At 42.0% G+C, this 26,312-nt stretch overlaps 1 protein-coding gene across 1 annotated transcript in view; it reads left to right on the top strand.

Moving 5' to 3' along the window:
- The first annotated feature begins 16,805 nt into the window (after positions 1-16,805).
- Positions 16,806-26,312, top strand: part of LOC144805969 (uncharacterized) — a 172,863-nt gene continuing 163,356 nt past the window's right edge. Inside the window, exon 1 of the mRNA XM_078672431.1 lies at positions 16,806-18,699. Coding sequence (XP_078528557.1) covers positions 17,611-18,699 — 1,089 coding nt within the window. The 5' untranslated portion in view covers positions 16,806-17,610. The remainder of the gene's footprint in view (positions 18,700-26,312) is intronic.

The raw sequence follows: 26,312 nt of genomic DNA, 5'->3' as shown, positions 1-26,312 counted from the left end.
GGTGGATGTGGTGGTGGTGGTGGATGGGGTGGTGGTTGTGGTGGCATTGAAAGCGTGTTAACTGTTGGCAAACGCGCAATTTTATTTTTACGTGCATACTTTTCTTATTCTTAGTTTTCAGCATGTTTATTGCAATTTGGATTAAAAAAATAAAGCAAACCCCCTGGTGGATTTTCATCCGAAATGCATTGGGGAATGGGGATTGAATTTAGAATTAGGAATGAATTATATTTCGGCAGTTCTTATCAACAATTAAATAATCAGTTTATAGTGGCGCTCTCAAGTGGCTTGGAATCACATGGTGTAATAAAAATAACAATTTGAATTAAGTTAATTCAGGTTTGGTTTATGTGTATGGCAGTATTTCGGCTTTAAAGGCAGTGCACCTGTGGGACTATCATTTTTTTCTAGGATGTTTACGCAACCTTTAATGTCATCCCGAATGGAATTTCTTTGGAAATAAAGGCTTATTTGCTGTGTTTTTAATACCTTGCACGATGGCACAGTGTGTCCCCTTGATCTGCAGGACAGTTAGCTCCCGGCAGTACCGCATAGGAGGCAGGCATGTGCATGGAATTGCTCGTGCAAGGGTCCTCTGGCAGATATGAAGAGCAATAATTAGACTAGAAGTGACTCATCTTACAAGCTCTAGTGTTTTCTGTTATCGCTTTAATAGCTTGGATTTCCAAAGTAGTAAATCTCTTTTAAAGGGAAATATCCTAATACTAAATAGTTATTTCTGTTTGGTTGAGGTGTGTCAGAGATTAGACAAATTAATCCAAGAGCACACAGTGTGTCAGTGAAGAGCTGGGACTTTACGCTCTTTATTTGAAACCAATGGTACAAGCACCATAACAATCCTTCGGCATTTAAAAGAAAACAATGCTCATAGCCTATTTGGTGTCCCTTTTGGAGATTTCCGGCTCACGCCCATGAGCGTTTCACTCTTTATTGCACGTGAGCCAAGTGTCGCCCAGGGCTGAAACTTGATAGGCTGAAAAAATGGACTGCCTACACTGATTTGCCAAACTCGACCGCGTTTTGGTTGTTTACAATTCCACGAAGAAAGGCAAGTTCTCGGCAGAAGCTCTTTGTGGAGAACCGAGAGCAGGTGTTTAAATAAAGCGGCAAAACAACCAATTAATCTTGATTTATTTGTCTCTTATTATTATTTTAGATAATTTTATGATGTTGATTGAAAATACCGTGTCGAACCATTATAACAATGTATCCACGAGACCCACCCCCCCTTTTGCAATTAGCAGTTTGTTTTGTTGACCCTATTCTGTGCATTCTGTAGACGGTGAGGTTAGGAAGAGCGTGCAACAACTCCAGTGAGTACCTCTTAAAATACAGTTGCTTCAATCATAACAAGATGGCCGTAGCAGGCGCGTGTCTTAGGGTTCGCTCATCTCGCGCTAGTGTCTTTCTCCCTGGGTCAGGGGAGGGGGCGGAGCGGGGAGAGGTGCGACACGGCAGGCAGGGGAGGAGAGTAGGAGGAGGAGGGGGAAGAGAGTAGGAGGAGGAGGGGGGAGGAGAGTAGGGGAGGCACGGCCTAGCGGCTGTGTGTTTAAATAAAGCGGCAAAACAACCAATTAATCTTGATTTATTTGTCTCTTATTATTATTTTTGATAATTTTATGATGTTGATTGAAAATACCGTGTCGAACCATTATAACAATGTATCCACGAGACCCACCCCCCCTTTTGCAATTAGCAGTTTGTTTTGTTGACCCTATTCTGTGCATTCTGTAGACGGTGAGGTTAGGAAGAGCGTGCAACAACTCCAGCGAGTACCTCTTAAAATACAGTTGCTTCAATCATAACAAGATGGCCGTAGCAGGCGCGTGTCTTAGGGTTCGCTCATCTCGCGCTAGTGTCTTTCTCCCTGGGTCAGGGGAGGGGGCGGAGCGGGGAGAGGTGCGAGACGGCAGGCAGGGGAGGAGAGTAGGAGGAGGAGGGGGAGGAGAGTAGGAGGAGGAGGGGGGAGGAGAGTAGGGGAGGCACGGCCTAGCGGCCGTGCAATCAAGAAGTGAGGGGGCGGAGCTGGGGGAGGCTGTGAGAGAGAGTGGGCAAGGCAGGCAGCTGGGGGCATGTGCACGCGCTTTTAAGCTCAATGCGCATGCGCATTGAGCTTAAAAGTCACGGGCACTGCAAGGAATCGCCACGATTCCTTGCAAGTTAGTTAAAGAGTGGTTAAGCCCCCATAGTCTCGCAAGCTCGATGCGCATGCGCATCGACAGGCGAGACCTAAAAATGTATATATGTTTGCAGTACCATAGAGTACGTTGTAACAGTCTATACTAAATATGGAACCCTAAGTAATGTTATATTATATATGCATGATTTTTACCAGGCTGGGTCAATTGCACCCGATATTTTGAGGCAGCGGTCGGAAGGATAAAGTGTACATCCCTCACTTTGTCATCATTGTATTAGAGCGAGGGTGTAGGGAAAGCACTTTACATCGTTGCCATTTGGATAAAGCTACTGTCCAGTTATCCAAAATGATAATTCTGTGTTAAAAAGTTACAATGCAAGGATAAAATTCACTAACACTATGTGAATAAAACAATAGTGTTGTACTAAATAATTTTGTCATTTATTGGGTTTTTATTTTAATTTGTTTTGAATAATTCTGATTTGGTCAGGGACCACTCTTTTTATAACACGTAATTACCCAGGTCCCTCTGACGCTCTGGGTTGACCCCCCTTTGTACAACATAGTACAGATGGAAGCAGATGCAGAGGGGTGCACCCACCTACCTGTGGGCCTCCTCTGTACATCATAAGCCCCTACTTGTGTGCCTCCTCTGTTTATACCTCATAGGCACCTACCACTGCATCTCCTGTTTATACCTCATAAGCACCTACCTGTGCACTTCCTCTGTTTGTACCTCATGAGCATCTACCTGTGCACCTCCTCTGTTCATACCTCATAAGCACCTACCTGTGCACCTCCTCTGTTTATACCTCATAAGCACCTGCCTGTGCTCCTCCTCTATTCATACCTCATATGCACCTACCTGTGCTCCTCCTCTGTTTGTACCTCATGAGCATCTACCTGTGCACCTCCTCTGTTTATACCTTATGAGCACCTACCTGTGCACCTGCTCTGTCTGTACTTCCTAAGCATCTACCAGTGCACCTTCTGATTGTACCTCATATTCTCCTACCTGTACACCTTGTCTGTTCATACCCCACAAGCACCGACCTGTGCACCTCCTCTGTTAATACCTCATGAGCACCTACATGTGCGCCTCCTCTGTTTGTACCTCGTAAGCAACTACCTGTGCACCTCCTCTGTTTGTACCTCATAAGCACCTACCTGTGCATATCCTCTGTTTATACCTCATAAGCACCTACCTGTGCACCTCCTCTGTTTGTACCTCATAAGCATCTACCTGTGCATCTCCTCTGTTTGTACCTCATGAGCACCTACCTGTACATCTTCTCTGTTTGTACCTCATAAGCACCTTCCTGTGCACCTCCTCTGTTTGTACCTCATAAGCACCTACCTGTGCACCTCCTCTGTTCATCCCTCATAAGCACCTACCTGTGCATCTCCTGTTTGTACCTCATAAGCACCTACCTGTGTACCTCCTCTGTACCTCCTAAGCACCTACCTGTGCGCCTCCCCTGTACCTCATAAGCACCTACCTGTACATATCCTCTGTTTATACCTCATAAGCAGCTACCTGTGCATGTCCTCTGTTTATACCTCATCAGCACTTACCCCTGCACCTCCTCTGTTTGTACCTCATAAGCACCTACCCGTGCACCTCCTCTGTTCATGCCTCATAAGCACCTACCCATGTACCTCCTCTGTTTGGACCTCATAAGCATCTACCTGTGCATCTCCTCTGTTTGTACATCATAAGTACCTACCCGTGCACCTCCTCTGTTTGTACCTCATAAGCACCCACCTGTGCATATCCTCTGTTTATACCTCATAAGCACCTACCTGTGCTCCTCCTCTGTTTGTACCTCATAAGCACCCACCTGTGCACCGCCTCTGTTTGTACCTCATAAGCACCTACCTGTGCCCTAAGATCACCTCTGGATCTCCCAACGACCAAGCACCTCCCCAGACTCTCACTAAGGTCATTGACGTCATTCGTCCGGTCATCTTGGATGTCCTTAATGCTTCCATCACCTCTAAATCCGTCCCTCCTCCGTGGAAGTGTGCGATGGTTAAAGCCCTATTAAAAAAGCCCACACTGGACCAGAACAACTTGGCCAACTATCACCCTATCTCGTTACTTCCGTGGATGAGTAAACTGCTTGAGAGGCACGTTAATAACATCTTAGTGGACTATCTGGAGTCCAATAGTCTGCTCCGTGCCTCTCAGACAGGGTTCCACCCTTTGCACGGAACTGAAACCGCTCTTTTAGCAGTGACGGAGGAAGCCAGAGCTGTGTTGGACCGGGGAGGAAAAGCCGCCATCATATTACTTCACCTCAGTGCCGCGTTCGACACGGTCAACCATGCCACATTATTACAACGACTGAGTGGCCTGGGCGTGTCGGGCGCGGCCCTGGAATGGCTGACCTCCTTCCTGGACGAACGATTTTTCCAGGTGTTTGAGGGCGAGGCAGTCTCCCCCAAACATCCACTCAGGTGTGGGGTTCCCCAGGGCTCCTCCCTGAGCCCCACCCTTTTTAATGCCTATATGGAACCCCTAGACAGGATAGTCCATCCCTTTGGTGTGCACATTGTTACCTACGCCGACGATACCCAACTGGTGGTCTCTTTGGACCACTCCGAGGGATCGTCTACCACCCTAGGTCCCTGTCTAGAGGCTGTGGCCAGGTGGATGCAGTATTCCTGTTTGAAACTCAACGGGGAAAAGACAGACATTATGCTGTTGGGCAATCCTTCCCCGTCTGCCCTAGCATCCATCTGGCCCCCATGTCTTGGCCTGCCTCCTACCCCCAAACCTCAGATAAAGAGCCTCGGAATCTGGCTTGACAAGGCGCTTGACTTTTCGGTTCAAGCCACTAAGACTGCCTCTACATGTTTCGGGCTGATGAAAATGTTGCGCAAGGTGCTCCCCCTGCTCCCATTCCAGGCGAGGAGGATCGTGGTCCAGGCCCTGATACTCTCCCGCCTGGATTATGGAAATGCCCTAAACATGGGAGCCCCGGTAGCAGTCACCTATAGGCTGCAAGTTACGCAAAACTGTGCCGCCCGTCTACTCTATAACATTCCCCGCTGGCAGTCAGCCAAGAATGCCCTAAAGGAACTTCACTGGCTCCAAGTAGCGGCCAGAGTGCAGTTCAAGGCCATTTGCATTCTGCACAAATCCTTTCATCGCACTGGTCCGGCAATCCTACACCCCATAGTCACGCCCTATGCCCCGTCCAGAGCCCTACGCTCTAGCTCTTTACAGCTAGCAACTACCACCAAAATCTACAAAGCTCGCTGGGGCGGTCGCTCCTTCTCTCATACTGCGGCCAAGCTTTGGAACTCCCTTCCGCCTTCTCTCCGAGAGAATAATAACCGTATGTCCTTCAGAAGGGCTTTAAAAACTCACTTGTTCGCAAAAGCTTGTTGATCTACCCTGAGCTCGCCATAAGCAATCAGTCAAAAGCGCTGCGAGGCCTCCGGGTAGTTATGCGCTACACAAGTGTAATTTTTCATTTCATTTCATTTCTGTGCGCCTCCTCTGTTTGTACCTCATGAGCACCTACCTGTACATCTTCTCTGTTTGTACCTCATAAGCACCTTCCTGTGCACCTCCTCTGTTTGTACCTCCCGGAGGAGATTCTGAAGCGAAGCTTGTGATCACCATACTACCAACCATGGCTATGACTATTATCTGATGTTTGCTGTGTGCACGCTTCAAGTGTGTCCCCTGCCTCAGCCAACAATGAACCCTGTGGAGTGAGTACATAGACCGAGGGGAGTAGGGAGCTGAAGGACATGGAACGAGATAAACCTGGATAAAAGAATTGTAGGATGGGAGAAATGAGACTTTACCCGTGGACAACAGACACCTCCTCCTGCTCTACCAAAGCCCTGTTGAGTCACAAAGTAGCATCCTGGCCTTCAGACAGACCACAATAAGTCAAATATCTCGTAAATGTTGAAAAACTTTTATTAATATACACACATCTATTGGATGTAGGGATATTTCAGTTAATTTATTGATTGTGATGGATTCTCTATGAGGAATAAATGACTGATATAGTTGAACAATAAATGACATGATTTAATGTTTGTTTGCCATATCTGTGTGCACAATATAAAGACAGGCCTTTGCAATCAGCCCCTCATTCTGTTGTACAAAAAGCCCTGGAAGGAGCTGCTGATTGAATTACAACAGGATCTTAACTTTACCTACTTTAGGAAGAACTAAAGACTCAATTTTTAAGTTGTCTTTCAGGGCAGAATCAGTCCATAGTTCAAGGGAGATGGATATATATTACGCTGATAGAAAATCCACCTCAACTCAGGATAATGCTCCAGTCTTCCAGGTTAGAAGGATCCAGAAATGCTTGAGCCTGGAGGGCTGTAAAATGTGTTGAAGGTGACTTAGGGCTTTATTACGAGTGTGGCGGTCTTCCAATCGTACTACCACTGCGAAGGTACCAGGCAGACTGCCAAGCCCATTGAGAGCCCGCCGCCGCATAATGAACTAAATCCAGGGTGGGTGGGCGGTGCAGCAGCGGTCTTGCGGCAGCTGTATTAGGCTCATTAGAGAGCCTAAACATCATACCACCACCTTAAGAGTGCCTGCAGCACGTTCCTGCACCATGTCATGCATGCCAGACTGTGCAGGAACAAGGGTGCAATTCCATAGGGTGGCACAACATGTGCCCCCTGCATGCAACCTCAGAAGCAGAATCGGCCGGGCCCTGTTAGGGCCCCTTACCTGCATGTCCTTTATCCTTTTCATGGTGGGGCGGTGGATATGCAGACTGTAATATGCTCGGCGATGTCGGCATTGGCACTGCCAACATATTCAGGGTGTTTGCAGACCGTCTCCACAGCGGGATCCTTGATCCTCGCGGGGTGGCGGTCTCGTGGCGGTCCCACCACCACACTCATAATACGGCGGTCAGACCGCCAGGATTGTGGCAGTTGGACCCCCACCATGAGTACGGCGATCATGAAGGCCATCGCACTCGTAGTAAGGCCCTTAATGAGCAGCAAGGTAAAGGTGGGAGTTGACATTTGAGCTGATCCAGTGTGAACATGAAAGCATTGTGGAAAAAGGTGTCTGGAGTTACCTGTCATATATACTTCCTAAAGTGTTACCTTTGTCATGTATACTTCCTGAAGAGATACCTTTGTTATACACTTCCAAAAGAGTTACCTTGGTTAAATACTTCCTGAAGAGTTACCTTTGTTATACACTTCCTGAAGAGCTACCTTTGGTAGATACTTCCTGAAACTGAATTAACGGCAGCGCTTCCTGATTCCTCTCTTTTTCCACAATCTGTTCTGTTTAATTGTCCATGTGTATCTGATGGAGCAGATTTCATCTGCAGTCATGCATTGTTTTATTTTTTGTGCTTCAGACAGGCTGAATTTAAATTGCCACGCACATTTTGGTGCAGGTTAAAAACATGGCACATGAAAAACATGAAAAGTGAGGCCTATTCACTTCAGACTGAAAATGCTTTTGCTGAATTAAATTAACATGTGTTTTTTTTGCAATGTAGAGAAAAAGTGGCCTTTTTACCTTTGAAGATTTTTAATAGAATGTGTTTCTCTCTTCCCAGCACATCCATGTAAACTAAATGTATTATTCCTGTCTTAATAGACTTTGACTTGTTGCATATTTTGATAAACATTTTCAGTTAATAACACCTCTTTTTATAATGTGTGTGAATTAATAATGCACTTGGGACACATAATGGACTGATTTACATGAAATTAATATTATCTTTGTGTTTGTTTTATTTTTGGGGCCTACACAAAACATGGCTGCCTGTGAATCCATCAAGACTTTGACTTTCAATTTAATGAGAAGGGAGCATGCGCAGACTGTGGCAGCTTTCCTCATGACAAGAACAGCGTGAACTGCACATTCTTGTCATTCTGCCAATGTACCAGTTAGTTAAAAGTATCCATCTACTGCGCTGAGAAGGAAGAAGGATGAATTAGATTGAAACATTTTTCCTAGTAAATGTTGCAAATGTTTATAAATGTATTTATTCATGTATGCTTCTTTTGTTAGGACTAGTGAAGTCAGGTTTTTAGAATGAGTCAGGGAAGTGTGACCTCATGCCTTTATGACTGACCAATCACGTAAGGTTCTCCTGAAAAATGTTACATCTTTGTGTACTCTGCCAATAATTATGGTATAAATACTGTCCTCTCTGGATGGGAGCCACCACTTCCACTTCTTCTTTTTTCTCAGCTCAGCTGGCTTCTATGGGTTAGGTACAAGAAACGTCCCGGGAGATTGCTGAAGGGCGGGCTTGCGTCCGAGGAGTGTCAGGGGGAGGTTTCTTGCTTCCACGTCATATCTTGGCACTTTATGCCACATTCCTTTGAGGCCTGTGAAGGGCCGGCTGCTTTCCTCTTTAGACACAGACAGACAGAGAGTGCAGTGGATCAGGATAGGATTAGATGCTAATATGTTTTGACTAATTAATTAGGTCTAAAAGATTTATTTGTCTTATGCATTTATTTCTCTTAATGGGAGATTTTTTGCCAACTATTTAATTATTGATTAGCTTTGCAAGACTATTTTTCTTAGAAACTCTTTAAGAATTGTGACTGAAATTTTGCGCCACATTTTCATAACTACATGTAATGCTTATATGCAGACTGTAATGTGTTCTGTATTATTGATAATTTTCCTGTTTTCCAAAATTCTGTAACCTAATTGATATTTTACTAATGAATAAAGGGTCAGAGAAAAATTAACTTTTTGACTAGAAAATAAAACCCTTTAAAATAATCAACAACTCTCTTTTTTGGCTTACAATAATAAATTGCATTTTTGACTGTTCATCTTTATTTAAAGTCTCCTGAAGGTAATACATGGTGTGAAGGGCCCAACACCTTTTGAGCGGTAAATTAGAGGTAGCATGAGGGTTTTGCATTGAGAAACTACCAGAAGAAATTACCGCTCTCTATCAGTTTTTGGTAAGCAGAGGATGGTCATTATTGATTAGTTTGGTGATTAGTAATTATTGATTTCACCATCAACTACTCAACTAATGGATCATTGACCTTAAGAGGGAAATAAAATAATTGCCCAAGTTAGATAAATGTCCAAGTCCTGATTCCTGACTCCAATGCTCAGAACCTGAAGACTGGCAAAGCAGTACTGGCAGGTGATGCAAGAAGTGGTGTGAGTATCAATAGGGTTGTGAAATGGTGTTAATATGCTAGCATGTATTTTTGAAGTGTTGAAAATAGTAAGGATTTTTTACTGTTGGTGACATTTTGCTCATTTTGAATTGATGGTGTTATTGATTATATTGGTAATTTCATAGGACATACTTTTTTGGTTATTGATTACATGTTTTAACTCTTCATGTTAAGTTAGTGTCTTGTTCTATGTTGTCTGGAACACGCAGGTATGCACACCTGTGGAATCCCGGGAAGGAATAGCGGGTGGTAAATGGAAGCCACACTGCACTGAGGTTACTCGTCTGTTGGAATAACACTGAGAAGCTAGGTAGGGCTGGCAGTGTTAAATTAGGGACTATTTTCTGTGTGAGTGATTAATAGCAAAGAGTTCGCTGGTGAAACTTTGGTCTGATATCACCTAGAAAGGGTCACACCAAAGGAGTAGCAGGTTCTTCTGAGCTTGATTGATAGCAAAAGGGTTCGCTGGTGAAACTTTGGACTAAGATATATCCTGAAGGATAAGTCCAAAGGAGTAGCAGGTTCTTCTGAGCTTGAGTGAAAGGTAAGCAGAAGGGATTTACCTGTAGTGTTTGAAGAGTAAACGGAAAGTCTTACTTTGTGAAGGGTAAGCGGAATGTGTTACTCGCAGTGAATATAAATCTATCCTTTATTTAGCACAACAGACAGAGTAGCGAATGTATTTATGTTGTTACTAACAGAGTTATTGATTAAGAGAAATATTGAAGTAAGATTTTGTGGAGGGTCAGTGGTAGGAGTAAAACTGACTGAAATTGAGATTGACAGCTTTGGAGAAAAGAAATTGCATTGAACTATTGCAAAAATGAAACTGTTTGAAGGTTTAAAGAAGCTGTTAGGAGGTAAAGTGAAAAATTCGTTTTTTATTGGTGATGCTCCTGAAGGAACACCTGTGCATTTTATGTCTACCAGTTTGGGACAAAACACATGTATGTGGGTTCAACAATGGTGCAAGATTACTGAAAAAGAGGGTGCTTTGAGGTTTCCAAAAGATGGTACTTTTGAATTGCAAATTATTGACAAATTAAGGGAAGTGTTATGTGAAATAAAGACACCATCTAAAGCTGCACAATTTGAGGCCTTAAGCCTGTGGGAAAAAGCAGCAAGAGAGAAAGCAAGTGAGGATGAAAAGGTAAAGCACCATATACAGGAGAAGGGAATTAATGCTGAAAAAGAGCTTCAAATAAATAATAATTCAGGGGATGAAATAATGGATGCATTGTTAACTGAGTGTCCACCACTTTATGTGGTTCCCATGAAAAATACTGAAAATAGTGCACCAGTAAATACTACAGGGGCTACTGCTTCTGTTGAACAGAGAGAAATACAGACTGAGAGAACTGTGCAGACATTTTATATTGAACCATTACCTGTTGATTCAGTACTGACAGTGATACCTCCAGGTGTTACTGCTTTAAATGTGCCTGATTTAGTCCAAGAATTGCAAACTGCAGATGCACAGATAATGCCTAGAAAAATTATGACTGTCCCAATTAATATGGTCCCTACTGAAAAAGTTGAAAGAGCTGCAGAAAAGGTGATCATGGAAGGGTTTATTTCAGAAACTAAGAATACACAGATTATTGAACAGAAATTACCCCAAGCACTAAAAGGTGAGGGAAAAATGGTATTTACAACATCTGCAGCCCAGAATAAAATAAATATATTTGAAAATGGGATTTTTCAAACCTGCTCTGAGGAAGCAGCAGTGATTAAAAATATAGAAAACATGGGGGAACATATTAACACAGGCCCTGAAAAAGAGAAACAGCTTAGTGTTTTAAATTCAACATGTGAACATGAAGAAATTAACTGTCCCTGCTGTTTAAATAATGAAAATGTGAACCAGTGTCATGAAAAAGAATTAATTTCCCTGAGTAAGGAAACAGCTGCATGTGCATTAACTACACATAATGGACTGACAGATTTGGCTCAAAAATATGAAAATGATGTTTCAGGAAGTTTTCCATTTCAGAAAAGTTTCAGGGTACACATGGATGATGAAGCAAATGAGAAAATGTATTCTTCAGAAATGCAATTGCACCTTGCAGAAATAAAATATATTTTCAAATGCAATGGGTTTTAGAAATTAGGAGACAAATGGGCACGAAAACATGAGAAGAAAAAGAAACGACCAGACCTAGCAAGGAAACTGGATAAGGAAAAGAAGCCACCAGATTTAGTTGAGAAAAATAATAAACAGAATGAGGGAAAGGCTTTTGCTTACTCATTGAGAGAAAAGGTGGGAGAAATGTATGTGCATATGCCACAGAATAAAAGTGAACTTGCAGCATTTCTGAACACAATCCCACAATTGAGAGACAAATGTATGCTGTGGTACCCACAAGTTGATGGATTTGATGACTTTTTAAAAGAGTTGTGCATTAATTTGGAAATGTTCTTTTATATTGCCATGCTGACTAAATTGTGGTTTGAATCTAAAGTTGTTGTTCAAGGGCCAGGTGAGGAGACAGTGAAAATGGTTTGCATGAATGCACCATCATTTTCTGTTGTTATGGAGGAAAATATAGCAGTGATTATTTTCCTGAAGGGCAGAGTGCCAGCAAAGGATGTTGATTGGGTACAGATTAAAAGAGCACAGGATGGAAGTAAAGGTATTTTGGTTAGTGCAAATTCAGGTATGGATGTTGTACTGCTGGAAAATGTGTCCTTTTGCCATCTTTATAACAGATTTGAGCATTGGAAGAAAAAAACTAAATTTAAACATGATGCACAAAAACATGGAGAAATGCAGGTGCAAAATATGCCAGTTAAGCAAATGCAAATGTCAGTTCAGAAACAGGTACCTATGGCCGAAATTTTTCAAGCACAGATGGTCCCACAAAATATGGAAAATGCTAAAATTAATTTAAATGAGTTGCCCAGAGTAAATGTGAATTGTTTCCAGAGACAAAAACAGAACCCAGTCCAACAGGTTGCTCTTTTTGCAAATGAGAGTTTTAACACTCACAATTCTGAATTTACCAATTCCATTGTGAGGGCAGTGGAAAGTCCAGATTTAGTTGCAGGAGTTTTAAAGAAAGAAATTACAAACCAAGTATTAGAAAATTGTGCACCAAAATTAGGCCCATTTGAGGAAGATTGCAAAACTGTTGTCTGTGACTCAGGCCTAGCAGGAAAACAATTATTTTGCAAATTAAGCAGCACAGATTACTGTACACCAGATAATGCTATTTTTCAGATTCCTGATGAGGATGTACATTTTAAAATGGCCCATCAAGAGACAGTTGTAGCATTGTTTTCAGAAAAGACTGTTGAAAAATTACCTTCTGCTTTGGAAAAAATAATAAACACAGAAATAAGAGAGTTCACAGAGAAGGATGCCAGGCTAATAAAATGTGCTGAACATGTCTTATTAAAATTTGAACCAGATGACATGTATTCAGGAACACAATCAGTTGCAGGAATTTTACCAATGAAAGGATTTTTGATGGAACTGATTGGAAGTTTGTGTAACTTTCTGATCATAGGTTCTCAGAAAATAAATAAAAAGAACAGAATAGTGCAGGAGATTAAAAGCATATTTTTTCCATGTTGTCCTGTGGTACCGAATCCAGCCAATATATTTTTTCACATTCCATGTGGTGAAGAATGGCTTATTTTAATTGATTTTTGCCAAGTTCATGTCACAGTGCCATTGGATGAGAATAGTCAGGAGTACTGTCAAAAAGAAGATGAATGTCTGGGACACAAAATTGGAAAGGGAGGTAGAAAGGTGTCACCAGAGAGGGTGGAAATAATTTCCAAGATGAATTCACCTCAAATTCAGAAAGAAGTCAGGAAATTTTTGGGAATGGTTAGCTGCTGTAGAGAGTGGTTACTAAACATTTCCCTAGTGGCTAAGCCTTTACTGAGGCTGACACACTCAGGTGTGTCTGATCCGCTTCCATTGGACAACAACTGCACAAAAGCATTCCTAGAGTTGAAAGAGAAAAAATGGCGCGCCCCAGCACTAGGAATGAAAGTTTATTTGAAAGAAAATACACTAATTTGCAGTGAGAGGGAGGGCTGCGCTCTCTCATTGCTTATTCAAAAAGATGAATGTTTTCAAAGGTCTGTGATGTATTGCCCAATGGCCTTTGACCCTAACTTCACAGAAATGTCAGCAAATGAATTGGATTATGATGAAAATGAATATGAGTGTCTAAATATCATGAAAATATGCATAAAGCCAAATTCAGACTTGAAGGATGAACATCTGAGTCAGCCCAACAGTGTCCTTTTTGTAGATGGCCCAAGTTTGAAAGGTGACACATTAAAAGCAGCACATGCTGTGCTCCTTATACATGATGTTGTCAAAGCTTCATGGCTTTTAGTAATTACCCCAGCCCAAAATTCGAAATTGATTGCCCTTACCATAACATGCAGTATATCTGCTCAATTGGGAGTCACTGTTGTCATGGGAGAGAGAAATGCTAATTCAGTTGCACAAAATTGTGTTCTGTTAGCATGTACATTCTATGGAATCTTCACAGATGAATTAAAAGAGGCTCAAGAAAATGTTTTTGAAGCAGCACAACAGGGTTGTATCAGAACTGTTTTTGAGAAAAATGACAATTGCAAAGTGGCAAATGTGTTATTGCAAAGACTGATGCCCAGGTATAGATGGCCAGTTTCTCTGAAATCAGATCATAATGTGGTCTCAAAAATAATGAGTGCAGAACAACAGATTGGACAAGGAATGGATTGCAGCTATCTGCCTGAAGTGTCACGCATAATAAAGCAACACAATGGCAGCACTGAGTTACCTTTTGCAAAAGACTGTGTTTCAGCAACACTAAAGTGGCTTGAAAATGCATATGCAAATGCACTTGTGGAAAATACTGAGGAGAACACTAGCCATTGCTGTGTAGGTCTGGTTGATGTACAGTGTGCAGTTTCTCACCAGATTGCAGCTGCTACACAAGATATGCATAATGGATGGTGCAACGGTTTTGATCTGAGAGATGCTGTGGTGAAACATCTGAATAAGATCAAAGTGAAAATAAGAGTGAAAGGCCTTGGTTGAAAAAGTGCAAAGGATTGATGGTGCTCTGTCAGAGTTTCACAGCACCTAAGTAGTCCAATTTGCATGGAAAGTATGAGCCATACTAATGACAAGCTGATGACAAATGAGCAAAGAAATGCTGAAACTGTCCTGTTGAATTCCTTTTTTATTATTTTAGTTACTTATTTTAAAGAAGACTAACTGTTCCAAGAAGCTACTTACAGATCTCTGCACTAAAACATTTGAGCTTGGCTATATATGATCTGATTACAGACCAAACTTGTGTTTGCCTTAGAAATAGAAGTAACATTCTTATATGCTCAGCTTTTGCAATTTAAAAAAAAAAAAAAAAAAAAAAAAAAATTGTCACTTATGAAATGAAATATGTGTGATGAATTATAAATCATTTTATTATGATTTGAATTATCAAGAGGGTGGATTGATGGAGCAGATTTCATCTGCAGTCATGCATTGTTTTATTTTTTGTGCTTCAGACAGGCTGAATTTAAATTGCCACGCACATTTTGGTGCAGGTTAAAAACATGGCACATGAAAAACATGAAAAGTGAGGCCTATTCACTTCAGACTGAAAATGCTTTTGCTGAATTAAATTAACATGTGTTTTTTTTGCAATGTAGAGAAAAAGTGGCCTTTTTACCTTTGAAGATTTTTAATAGAATGTGTTTCTCTCTTCCCAGCACATCCATGTAAACTAAATGTATTATTCCTGTCTTAATAGACTTTGACTTGTTGCATATTTTGATAAACATTTTCAGTTAATAACACCTCTTTTTATAATGTGTGTGAATTAATAATGCACTTGGGACACATAATGGACTGATTTACATGAAATTAATATTATCTTTGTGTTTGTTTTATTTTTTGGGCCTACACAAAACATGGCTGCCTGTGAATCCATCAAGACTTTGACTTTCAATTTAATGAGAAGGGAGCATGCGCAGACTGTGGCAGCTTTCCTCATGACAAGAACAGCGTGAACTGCACATTCTTGTCATTCTGCCAATGTACCAGTTAGTTAAAAGTATCCATCTACTGCGCTGAGAAGGAAGAAGGATGAATTAGATTGAAACATTTTTCCTAGTAAATGTTGCAAATGTTTATAAATGTATTTATTCATGTATGCTTCTTTTGTTAGGACTAGTGAAGTCAGGTTTTTAGAATGAGTCAGGGAAGTGTGACCTCATGCCTTTATGACTGACCAATCACGTAAGGTTCTCCTGAAAAATGTTACATCTTTGTGTACTCTGCCAATAATTATGGTATAAATACTGTCCTCTCTGGATGGGAGCCACCACTTCCACTTCTTCTTTTTTCTCAGCTCAGCTGGCTTCTATGGGTTAGGTACAAGAAACGTCCCGGGAGATTGCTGAAGGGCGGGCTTGCGTCCGAGGAGTGTCAGGGGGAGGTTTCTTGCTTCCACGTCATATCTTGGCACTTTATGCCACATTCCTTTGAGGCCTGTGAAGGGCGGGCTGCTTTCCTCTTTAGACACAGACAGACAGAGAGTGCAGTGGATCAGGATAGGATTAGATGCTAATATGTTTTGACTAATTAATTAGGTCTAAAAGATTTATTTGTCTTATGCATTTATTTCTCTTAATGGGAGATTTTTTGCCAACTATTTAATTATTGATTAGCTTTGCAAGACTATTTTTCTTAGAAACTCTTTAAGAATTGTGACTGAAATTTTGCGCCACATTTTCATAACTACATGTAATGCTTATATGCAGACTGTAATGTGTTCTGTATTATTGATAATTTTCCTGTTTTCCAAAATTCTGTAACCTAATTGATATTTTACTAATGAATAAAGGGTCAGAGAAAAATTAACTTTTTGACTAGAAAATAAAACCCTTTAAAATAATCAACAACTCTCTTTTTTGGCTTACAATAATAAATTGCATTTTTGACTGTTCATCTTTATTTAAAGTCTCCTGAAGGTAATACATGGTGTGAAGGGCCCAACACCTTTTGAGCGGTAAATTAGAGGTAGCATGAGGGTTTTGCATTGAGAAACTACCAGAAGAAATTACCGCTCTCCATCATATCTACCTAAAAACTGTTCCTGTAGCACATGAGTGCTCTATGGCTACCCTTTTGTTAGTAATTTACTCTGGACCAATGGTAAATCACTGCCTTTTGTGACATGTTCAACCACAGTTTTAATGAAATATCCATGTATGGTAAAATGTTCCTTACTACATTTCAAATATGGTAGAGAAGAGATTTCTTCTACAGCTGGTTAAATATTGTGTATTCACATTCTATTACATTTGAATTTAGTAATATTTCATTTCTTTACATCCAACAGAAAATAAGACTTAAATGCACGGGTTGATTATGAATAATGAAGATAACACATCAAACCTGCAAAAATTATCAAAAATAAGGAGCTCCAAAAACATCAGTGCAATCAGAGGCAGAGGACAGATCCAGGAAGATGCAGTCAAAGGCAATTTGGTGAGTGTACAAGTCTGAGCTCTGCACCTCGACACCCCAAGACGAAGAAATGACCTCAACAAAATTAAGGCAACAAAACTGACAAACCTCCTGCTGTATAAAGAAGCGTCCAACACCAGCTTTGATCATGAGGCCGGTATGAGAGTTGGAGGAAGGTCTCGTGTCTATTTGGGATCCATAGCTTGGAACAAACGCCCTCTTCAGCTTTGAGCTGTTAGCAACATGATAATGTTTGAAAAAAGGTTGAAAACGTGGCTTTTTGTCAATGTTTGAAACAACCGGATTTACTTTCTTTTCTGACCTGTGCTTTGCCCCGGGACACTCTTTGGAGTAGCTGTACACATTACGAGTCGCTTCACTATCATGATATGGCTAGAGCAGTGCTTCGCTATCTAAACTGGCAACAGACCTCCATTCAGTGCTCTAGGTGTATTGAAAACTCTTTCTAGCCAAACCACAGGCACCAGGGACAAGCACAACAAGGTGGAGCCTAACAAGTGAAGGCTAAAGTAAAGGGGAGTGCAGCTCTCTAAAGTACAGAGTATTGTCCCAATTTGCTCCTACCGGAAGGAAGATTAAGCTTCTCCCGCAAGCAAGCGAAGCCATTATCCAATCTAAAGATGCAATCACCGACAAGGAAGCCTTAATGATATTATGAATGTGGCAGGTATTTAGGAGTCTTGTGTTTTATTGTTAAATCGGAAATCAAGCGTCCAAAATATCACACACATACAGGGAATGTGAAAATAATGCAAGTGGTTTATTAACTATGCTGACCCTTCAGGGAACACGGTCAGGAGAAAAATCGTGCAATTGCACTGAATATGTCAAGAACTTTAGCCAATTAGAAACCCTAAAAGAGCATCAGCAAATACAAACAGGCACAAAACCATACCATTGCACTGAATGTGTGCGGAGCTTCAGTCGGTTAAAACATCTCCAAACACATCAGCGAACACACACAGGGGAAAAACCATACCATTGCAATGAATGTGTAAAGAGCTTTAGTCAAATTGCAAACCTCCACACACATCAGAGAATACACACAGGGGAAAAACCATACCATTGCAATGAATGTGTAAAGAGCTTCAGTCAAATTGCAAACCTCCACACACATCAGAGAATACACACAGGGGAAAAACCATACCATTGCAGTGAATGTGTGAAGAGCTTCAGTCGGTTATCACTCCTCCAAACACATCAGCGAACACACACAGGGGAAAAACCATACCATTGCAATGAATGTGTGAAGAGCTTCAGTCAGTTATCACACCTCCACACACATCAGAGAATACACACGGGGGAAAAACCATACCATTGCAGTAAATGTGTAAAGAGCTTCAATCATATTTCAAACCTCCACAGACATCAGAATATACACACAGGGGAAAAACCATACCATTGCAAGGAATGTGTGCAGAGCTTCAGTCAGTTATCACTCCTCCAAACACATCAGCGAACACACACAGGGGAAAAACCTTACCATTGCAGTGAATGTTTGAAGCGCTTCAGTCAAATTACACACCTCCACACACATCAGAGAATACACACAGGGGAAAAACCATATGATTGCAGTGAATGTGTAAAGAGCTTCAGTCACTTATCAGACCTCCGGAGACATCAGCGAATACACACTGGGGAAAAACCATACAATTGCAGTGAATGTGGAAGTAGTTTTAGGGTACTATCAAACCTCCACACACATCAGAGAAGACACACAGGGGAAAAACCATACCATTGTAGTGAATGTGTGAAGAGTTTCAGTCAAATTACAAACCTCCGCACACATCAGAGAACACACACTGGGGAAAAACCTTACCATTGCAATGAATGTGGCAGTAGTTTTACTTACTCTTCAGCATTAAGAAATCATCAGCGAGCTCACAAAGAGGAAATCTTTTAAATGCCATGAATGCTTGAAAAGCTGTAGTCCATTATCAATCCTAAGCAAGCATCAGCAAACACACGCAGAAGAAAAGCCATTCAAGTGCAATGAATGTGTGAAGAAATTTAGTCAATTATCAAGCCTATGTAGACATCAGCTTGCACTCACTCTGTAAATACCATACAACTGTAGTGAGTGTAGAAGTAACTTTAGTGCATCTTCCGCATTAAGGATTCATCAGTTAACACACACAGAGAAAAATCCTTTCAGGTGCAGTGAATGTGTGAATATAATCTGTCAGTTATTAAACCTACGAATACATCAACTAACATACACAGAGTAAAAATGAGCATTGCAATGAATGTCAGAAGTGATTTTGTCAATTGCGAACACACCTGGGGTAAACCATACAATTGCACGAAAAGTGTGCCAAGCTTTTGTCAATTTCTAATCCTACATAGCCTCAGCGAACACACACCTTCATTTAACTCACTTAGAAATAATCCCAGATATGCAGTGAATTCAGAAAGAACTTAAGAACATTAACAATAATATTGACTCAATTGAGGACATAGACAGGAGCAGAACAGTGCAGCTACTGTGAGATGAAGGAATTACAGGAACAAGTATATCATTATGTGGGTTATTCAAATACCAGATGAATGAAGACTCGACTAGAAGAAAAGAAGAAAACTAAAGATTTGTAGAATAATAAAAGTGTCTGTTCCCAGTGATTGTTCACTTCGGTACACATAGAAAAAACAACGTGATATAACAGGAAATCCACTGGGAGAGTAGCACAATGTGGAATAAAAAAAAAGAAACACTGGTGGTTTTTATTTGGCGATGAAGAGTTACAAAGAAAAACATCCTAGTGTTCCTGTTCATGCTACCTGTAAATGTGTAGGGATGAATACGATTCTGCCTGCACACATTGCTATATTAGCATAAGTGAGTTTGTTGCTCAAACGCAATTTTTGCTGCTTTTGAACATGACACTACGTCTCTGTTTTTATAAAAACAAACTGCTTGCTTTTCCTTCACATGAGAACGGTCTGTTTTTCACATCTCTAGACTCACACTGCGACCTCAAGTCTGCACAAAGTGTTCAAGGTTAAAATAACAATGTATGCTGTTGATGCAGGTTGATCGGCCCACGCTCTAGACACAACACGTACACAGCTGCTCATTTCAGAAACTCAGGTGCTTTTAATATTGCACTGCATGCATGAGACTAGCACTTCTAAAAAACTTTTCAATCGACAAAGAGCTGTGCTTATCTGGGATGTGATTCACTTCACCTGACTTTGGAGGTATGGGGTTCCCAGTTTTAACCTAGAGATCTTATATTATTATAATACCTAGCTCCTAGCAAGGGGAGGGTGGTACACAAGGCGCTATAGACCTGGTTCCACTATCATTATAATATGAATTCTCCCTTTGTATTTTATGGAATTGTAACAATGCTGATTGTATTGATTTTATGCATCTTTTTACTTATGTTAGCAAAGATACTGCATCTTAGAGCACGTAGTTGAAATAAATATTTTAAACTATACTGTGTCTCTGATTGCTCATGTTGTGGACATTTATGAGAATAAAAACAAAAGAGTGTTCTTGATTCCCACTATTCCTGAGAGGTCCCAAAGTCGCTTGTTCATTGGTAGCTTCGCTGTAGTACGGAGAATGAATGAGACACTGTTGCTAGTCGGATAGGGGTTCTGGGCACTGAGGTGGATTTTTGGTACACCACAATACAATGAGGTCCTGATTTCCTGCGCATAGTTCTGTGCATGAGCAGAATTCCCGCAAGATGGCGCCCAAGTCTTGATTAGTGCTTGTATCTGACCACAATAGCCTCAACACCTTTTCCGGTTAACAGGCGTGACGGATTAACCTACCTATACGAATGTTTTATACTTTAATTCAAGCATGAGATTTATAAAAAGGTTTACGTTTTTAATTACTACGCTTTTTTGTACTGCAATTTATATAAATTGTTTTTCTTCTCTATGTCCTCATGGGTGATATTGACATAGCTCAGCATAGTTGGGCAGCGCTCTGGCGTCATCTGACTCAGTTTGAAGTACCAGACAATGGTATGTCTGTTATCTTTGTGACGAGTGCTAATTCGGCGTACCCCTTTGAGTTTTTCTACTCTTGGGCCATGTTTCCTGTAATAAATGTGGATGAGGATACGTGTCATACATACACTCACACTGCGATTCCTGTGAACTATACTCTATATAGGACACAAGAGATTCCAATTTCGGCATGGCAGCATCGTGTTTGGTTTAATGGCACCCTCCCACACACAGTAACTCCGGTTCGGTTAGGTCCCTTGTCAATTCCTGGGGCCACTTGGCCAGTCTTAGCCGGGTTCACACCATATCCACGTTATCTCAATGCCCCGATTGACGACGTGTGTCAACTTTATACCTCTTTTGTTGGGGTACATAGGGCTTTAGTTCAATATGTTTCTTGCAGTGGAACAAGTTGGACCGGCCGGGATGTCGATTAGTTCAGTCATGGTTAATTCGGTGCATTCGGTAATGGGCAAGCACCCTCAAACTAAGTACAATATGCCTTATTGGCTTGCTGAGAAATTTGACCAACTGGAAGCAGTGTTTCTTAATACCACTCCTGTGAAAAAACACAGGATTCTCACAATTAGCTTGCAGAAAGACTTATTGCCAGAGGTAACAGATTGTGAGAATTGGGGTAAAGTATTTGCAGCAGGATATGCGAAGTGTTTCGGCACGCCGTCTATGACTGTCTTGCCCTCTGTGATCAAGCATGTTCCGGAAGAGCACAGTCCGGAGGCAGCTGTCGAGTTGGGAATGAGGGTCGTTGGAGTGTTTGACGAAGTCGCTGATCTCATCTTTTGTAATGTAAAGGGAGATGCGGTTAACTTTCAGGTGTCGAATGCTTTGTGCGTTGTCCCAGACGTCGACAAACCCCGAGCGTTACCGAGTATTATTGCGGAGGCTTATAAGACCATTGGCCGCAATAGTTTCGGTGTTAAGCCTTTTGCTAAAACGGCAACTCAATCGCAGACTCAGATGGCAAAGTCTACTAAAGACTAGACGACCATCCAAATTTTCCAAAACAGAATTGGAAGAATAAAAATCAGGGGAAGCAGCAATAGAAACAGGGGTCGCGTCCGGCGTCGCCGATACCAGCATCTACTGAGCACACTTATGATTTGCGCGACGACGCAAGAATTAGGTCTCCTGATAGATTTCAGGTTCCTGAGCAACGTTCTCCTCGTTCTTCACAGGAAACATCGGGCGCGCAAGCCGGTGGAGGAGAACACGGCAGGGGTCGGGGTGCCGTACAAGGACGTGAGCAGCCCCGCCCATTTGATGGTAAAGGCAAGCAGGTAGACTTGCCACGTTAACACCCTCATTTTCAGGAAAAGAAAGTTGCTGCATGAACCATAAGGTATGCCACGGATAGTGAGAACACAGCTTCGGATCCTGACATGGGCATTAACGCTGCTCGACAGCGCAGCGGAGGTTAAAATAGTGCAGCAAGCACTGCGTCCATATCTGAAGGTGACAGCAACTGACACTTTTATCACAATGGAAACTACTGACACTAGGGTGGCTCCCCCTGACAGACTATATGATATATTTTTTTTAATAGAAGGTGACATCCAACATGTAATAAAAGGGATTTTTTGGGAACATCTGACCTCTACATATGACATTCTGTTAGCTGAGTCAGACTGGCCCCCGTGTTTCATTTTGGCCGCTCCAAGAGGGGAGGAGGTCACCCTCCCTAGTTTTCCGCACACCGTGCCCACGGAGCAGTCCGCAGAACTTTGCAGAAGAGTGTGCTCTGGTGCTTGCACCTGCGTTGTACTGTACTCAAGTCGGGTGGGCTAAACTTTCTCCCAGACACGAGATTCCATTGCGGTTTATGCCACAGCCACCACCCCGCTATCCCATGCGGCGATTGGCTAAAGCCCCCGTTGCGGAAATCCTTGAACAATTAGAATATCAAGTTGTCATTGAGACATGTGTGTCACCCATGAATAATCCTTGTTTCACTATTACCAAACCTGATGGGTCGTACTGCCTGGTTTTGGATTATCCACATTTAAATTCACATTGTCGTACATGTGTGGTACAGAACACACACAGTTCAGCTCTCGTTAACAGTCTGATGCGAAAAAGATTTAAGATCACACTAGACATTTCAAATGGCTTTTTTAGTCATAATCTGTCCTCTGTTAGTAGTCAATGGACAGCGTTCACTTGTGGCGGCAAACAAAAGCAATTTAAAAGATTGGCCATGGGCTATAAAAAAGCCCAGGTGTCTTTGTCGCATGTGTCGTCTCTTTGTTAGATGGCATTGATCCTGATGCATACTCGTACATTGATGATATTTATCTTATGGACGACGAATTATGGCCGCATCTGTGTCGCATTGACCGCATCATAGTTATGTTTGCGGATTTCGGTTATAAATCTAACTTTGCAAAGTCAGACATTGCGGAGTTCACAGTGTTGTTCCTGGGCTATGAGCTCAACAATGAAGGTAGAGGTCTTGCACCTCACTTCCTGGAGAAATGCGCATGTTTATGGTCTCCTACAATTCTGAAAAAACTACAATCCTTGCTGGGATTTTTGAATTTCGGGCGTACTTATATTCCTGATTATGCCTAGCGTATCATACCTCTATATGCTTTGATACAACCAACTTTTACCAAGTCATGCTGGCTGCCTGAACATTCAGCTATTCTGCAATTTTTGCAGTCTGATCTTCTTGAATCTAAGCACTTATTGACTCATGATAACCACACTAACCTGGTAATAAGAATTGTGCCTGGTGCCTTGGGTTTCACGTACTTGACGTTTAATGAAGGAGACACAGTGCCTATCACTTACAAGTCACACTTGGTCACTTCGGCTGAAAAGCGATTTTCCTCTGTCGAGAAAGTCTTGACAGCTGTACAGATGGCGATTCTAAAAGAGAGAGCACAGTCACAAGGAAAACACATGTTTGTTGTTACACCTTATCCTGCATTTGAAGCAGTGATGAAAGCCAGTGTACCAAATTCTAAAGTTTTATATCCTAATTGGATACAATGGGCAACTTCGTTGAAATCTCCGGATGTCACATTCATCTTTGACCCCTCATTGCAAACTCAGGAGTTCTTACAGTATGAGTTTGTTCATTCTGTTCCTCTGTCCATCTGCACGCTTGAGGATTACCATTGTATCATTTACACAGATGGTTCGGCGCAACCGGCGATAGGATCTAAGCATTCTTATTCAGTGGCCTGCGAAATCGTGGCTGGTACCATGGTGAATGGAGAATTCAAGTCTGATGTCGTGCACACGCAGACATTAGGTGACGGTACCGCCCAGTTGGCAGAGCTACGTGCTCTAGTGCTTGGGTTAGTGAGAATGAGGGGTAAAAGGTCCCAATCCCTTACTGGCCGTTTAACAATGGTCCCTCTTTTTTGTCAAGCTTGCCCTCGGCATGGGGAAACCCCTAACCCCCTATTATAGCAAATTTTGAGAAAGGTGTTTCAGGGCAAGCTCTGTTTTTTATAGTCTATTATGGAAAAATTCCAATCGCACGAGACGACTCGTACCGGCATTACACCAAAATCAGGGAATCCCTATTTATCCACAGAAAAGAACGACCAGATATACTTCTTCAACCTGATTCGTAACGCCCTGAGGAAGCCCCAGGCCTGATGGCCATGTAAGGGGTGAAACAAGTGTTGGCTGTTCTTCTACGTACTATCCCGAATATAGTAACACCTTTATTAAAACAAAAAAAGAACCACCGTGTGATTGGAATTTTTCCATAATAGACTACAAAAAACCAAGCTTGCCCTGACACACCTTTCTCAAACTGTGCTTTAGTGTTTGCATTGAAGTTTGCTGACCCTCGTGTGACTACTTTAGTTGTGAGTGACTCTTATTACTGTATTCAGTCCTTCAATAAAAATGGCGGCGTTCGATAATGTCAACCGGGGCTGCCTCTGGAGAAAATTGGCCTCCTGGGGGATCCCCGATCCTCTATTGCACCTTCTGATCGAACTGCATACCAACACGTGGGTCCAGGTTAAGCTTGACAATGGTACACACCTTTCCAGGCGCATTCCGACCACCAATGGCCTAAAGCAAGGGTGCGTCTTAGCACCGACCCTTTTCAACTTATTTACAGCCGATTTACCACCTGCCCTAGAAACCTGCAATGCACACGCTCCACGCCTGGGGGGCAAAGCGCTGCCTAGTATATCCTACGCAGACGACGTGGTCCTGGTCAGCCACACCAAAGTACGTCTCCAAAACCTCATCAATGCACTGCACGGATACGCCGAAGCGAACCTGTTCGAAATAAACATTGACAAGACCAAAGTTCTGTCTATAAATGGGAACAAAAAGCGGCATACTTGGTTCCTTGGAACAAAGGTTGTTGCAAACTGTTCAGAATATAAATACCTCGGAATATTGTTCGACAAAGGAGGTCGCTTCTCGAACCAACTAGAAGCAATCAAGAGGAAAGGGATGCTGATAGCTACCACGCTCAAACAGCTAAAATCTAATCTGTTTGGTCCCATTCTTCTCCCACTGCTCCGTGTGGCACAGGTTAAGCTAGAGTCATCTATTACATATGGCAGTGAGGCTCTAAAAGGCATAGACGCGAAACTGCTGGACACAACCATTGTAAAGGCCTACCGACTTCTCTTCAACCTTCCAACCTACACCTCACAAGCCCAGATCCGGTTAGAGTTTGGACTGACCTCCCAAAAGCTTGCTAGAAGAGGCTCATACATTAAGTGCTGGCAGAAAATAAAGAACTCGCCAGAAAATTCACTTAACCATCTGCTATGGCTAGACCTAAGCAGCTCTCTTCAACTGCCGGCGAAAACTTTCCTAGAGGAATCCCTGACTGTCACAGGTCTAAAAGAACTATGGGAAACTCCTTTACCGCATGTGCAATTCAAGCGTGTTGTAAACAAGAGCATAAAAAGACAATCGCACTTGGAAGATAAAGCGACCTTTTCACAAAGGCGACACGCATGGATGACTTTGTCCACATACAAATCGCCTGGGTTACAAGCGTACTTTGGTCTGGGGTATGGCAGGAAATCAAAAGAAGCTTTCTTAAAACATAGGCTAGGAATTCTACCCTCTATTCCGCATCTGCAACCATGGCTGAGAAGGGACTGTGGGACAAAATGCAGGCTGTGCGGGGCAGAATATGAAGACTTAGAACACCTACTATGCATCTGCCCAAGGCTGAAAGAGGAAAGAGTAGCCCTGTTAAAAACTGCCTTCAATGAACAAAAAATCCGCACACGTAGACAAGCGGTTCTTGCTTGTTTCGACACAGCCCTTTCCCCATTAAATGGAAAGTTGGAAAAATTCCTGAAATGTCTGGAACTGAAACTAAAAAATCTCGAAGTTGGCACCATACTGGACTAAGTGAAAACTGGCCAAGACACCACACTACGACCACACACCCGCACCAAATTGTTTTTATCAAAGGTTTTTTGTTTTAAAACATAATATATTTTTTCATACAATTTTTTCATCGGAAGGTATGTGCGATCAATG

The sequence above is a fragment of the Lissotriton helveticus genome, assembly GCF_964261635.1.
Source record: "Lissotriton helveticus chromosome 1_1 unlocalized genomic scaffold, aLisHel1.1 SUPER_1_unloc_36, whole genome shotgun sequence".
Taxonomy (NCBI): domain Eukaryota; kingdom Metazoa; phylum Chordata; class Amphibia; order Caudata; family Salamandridae; genus Lissotriton; species Lissotriton helveticus.
This window is presented reverse-complemented; position numbering and strand designations above follow the sequence as displayed.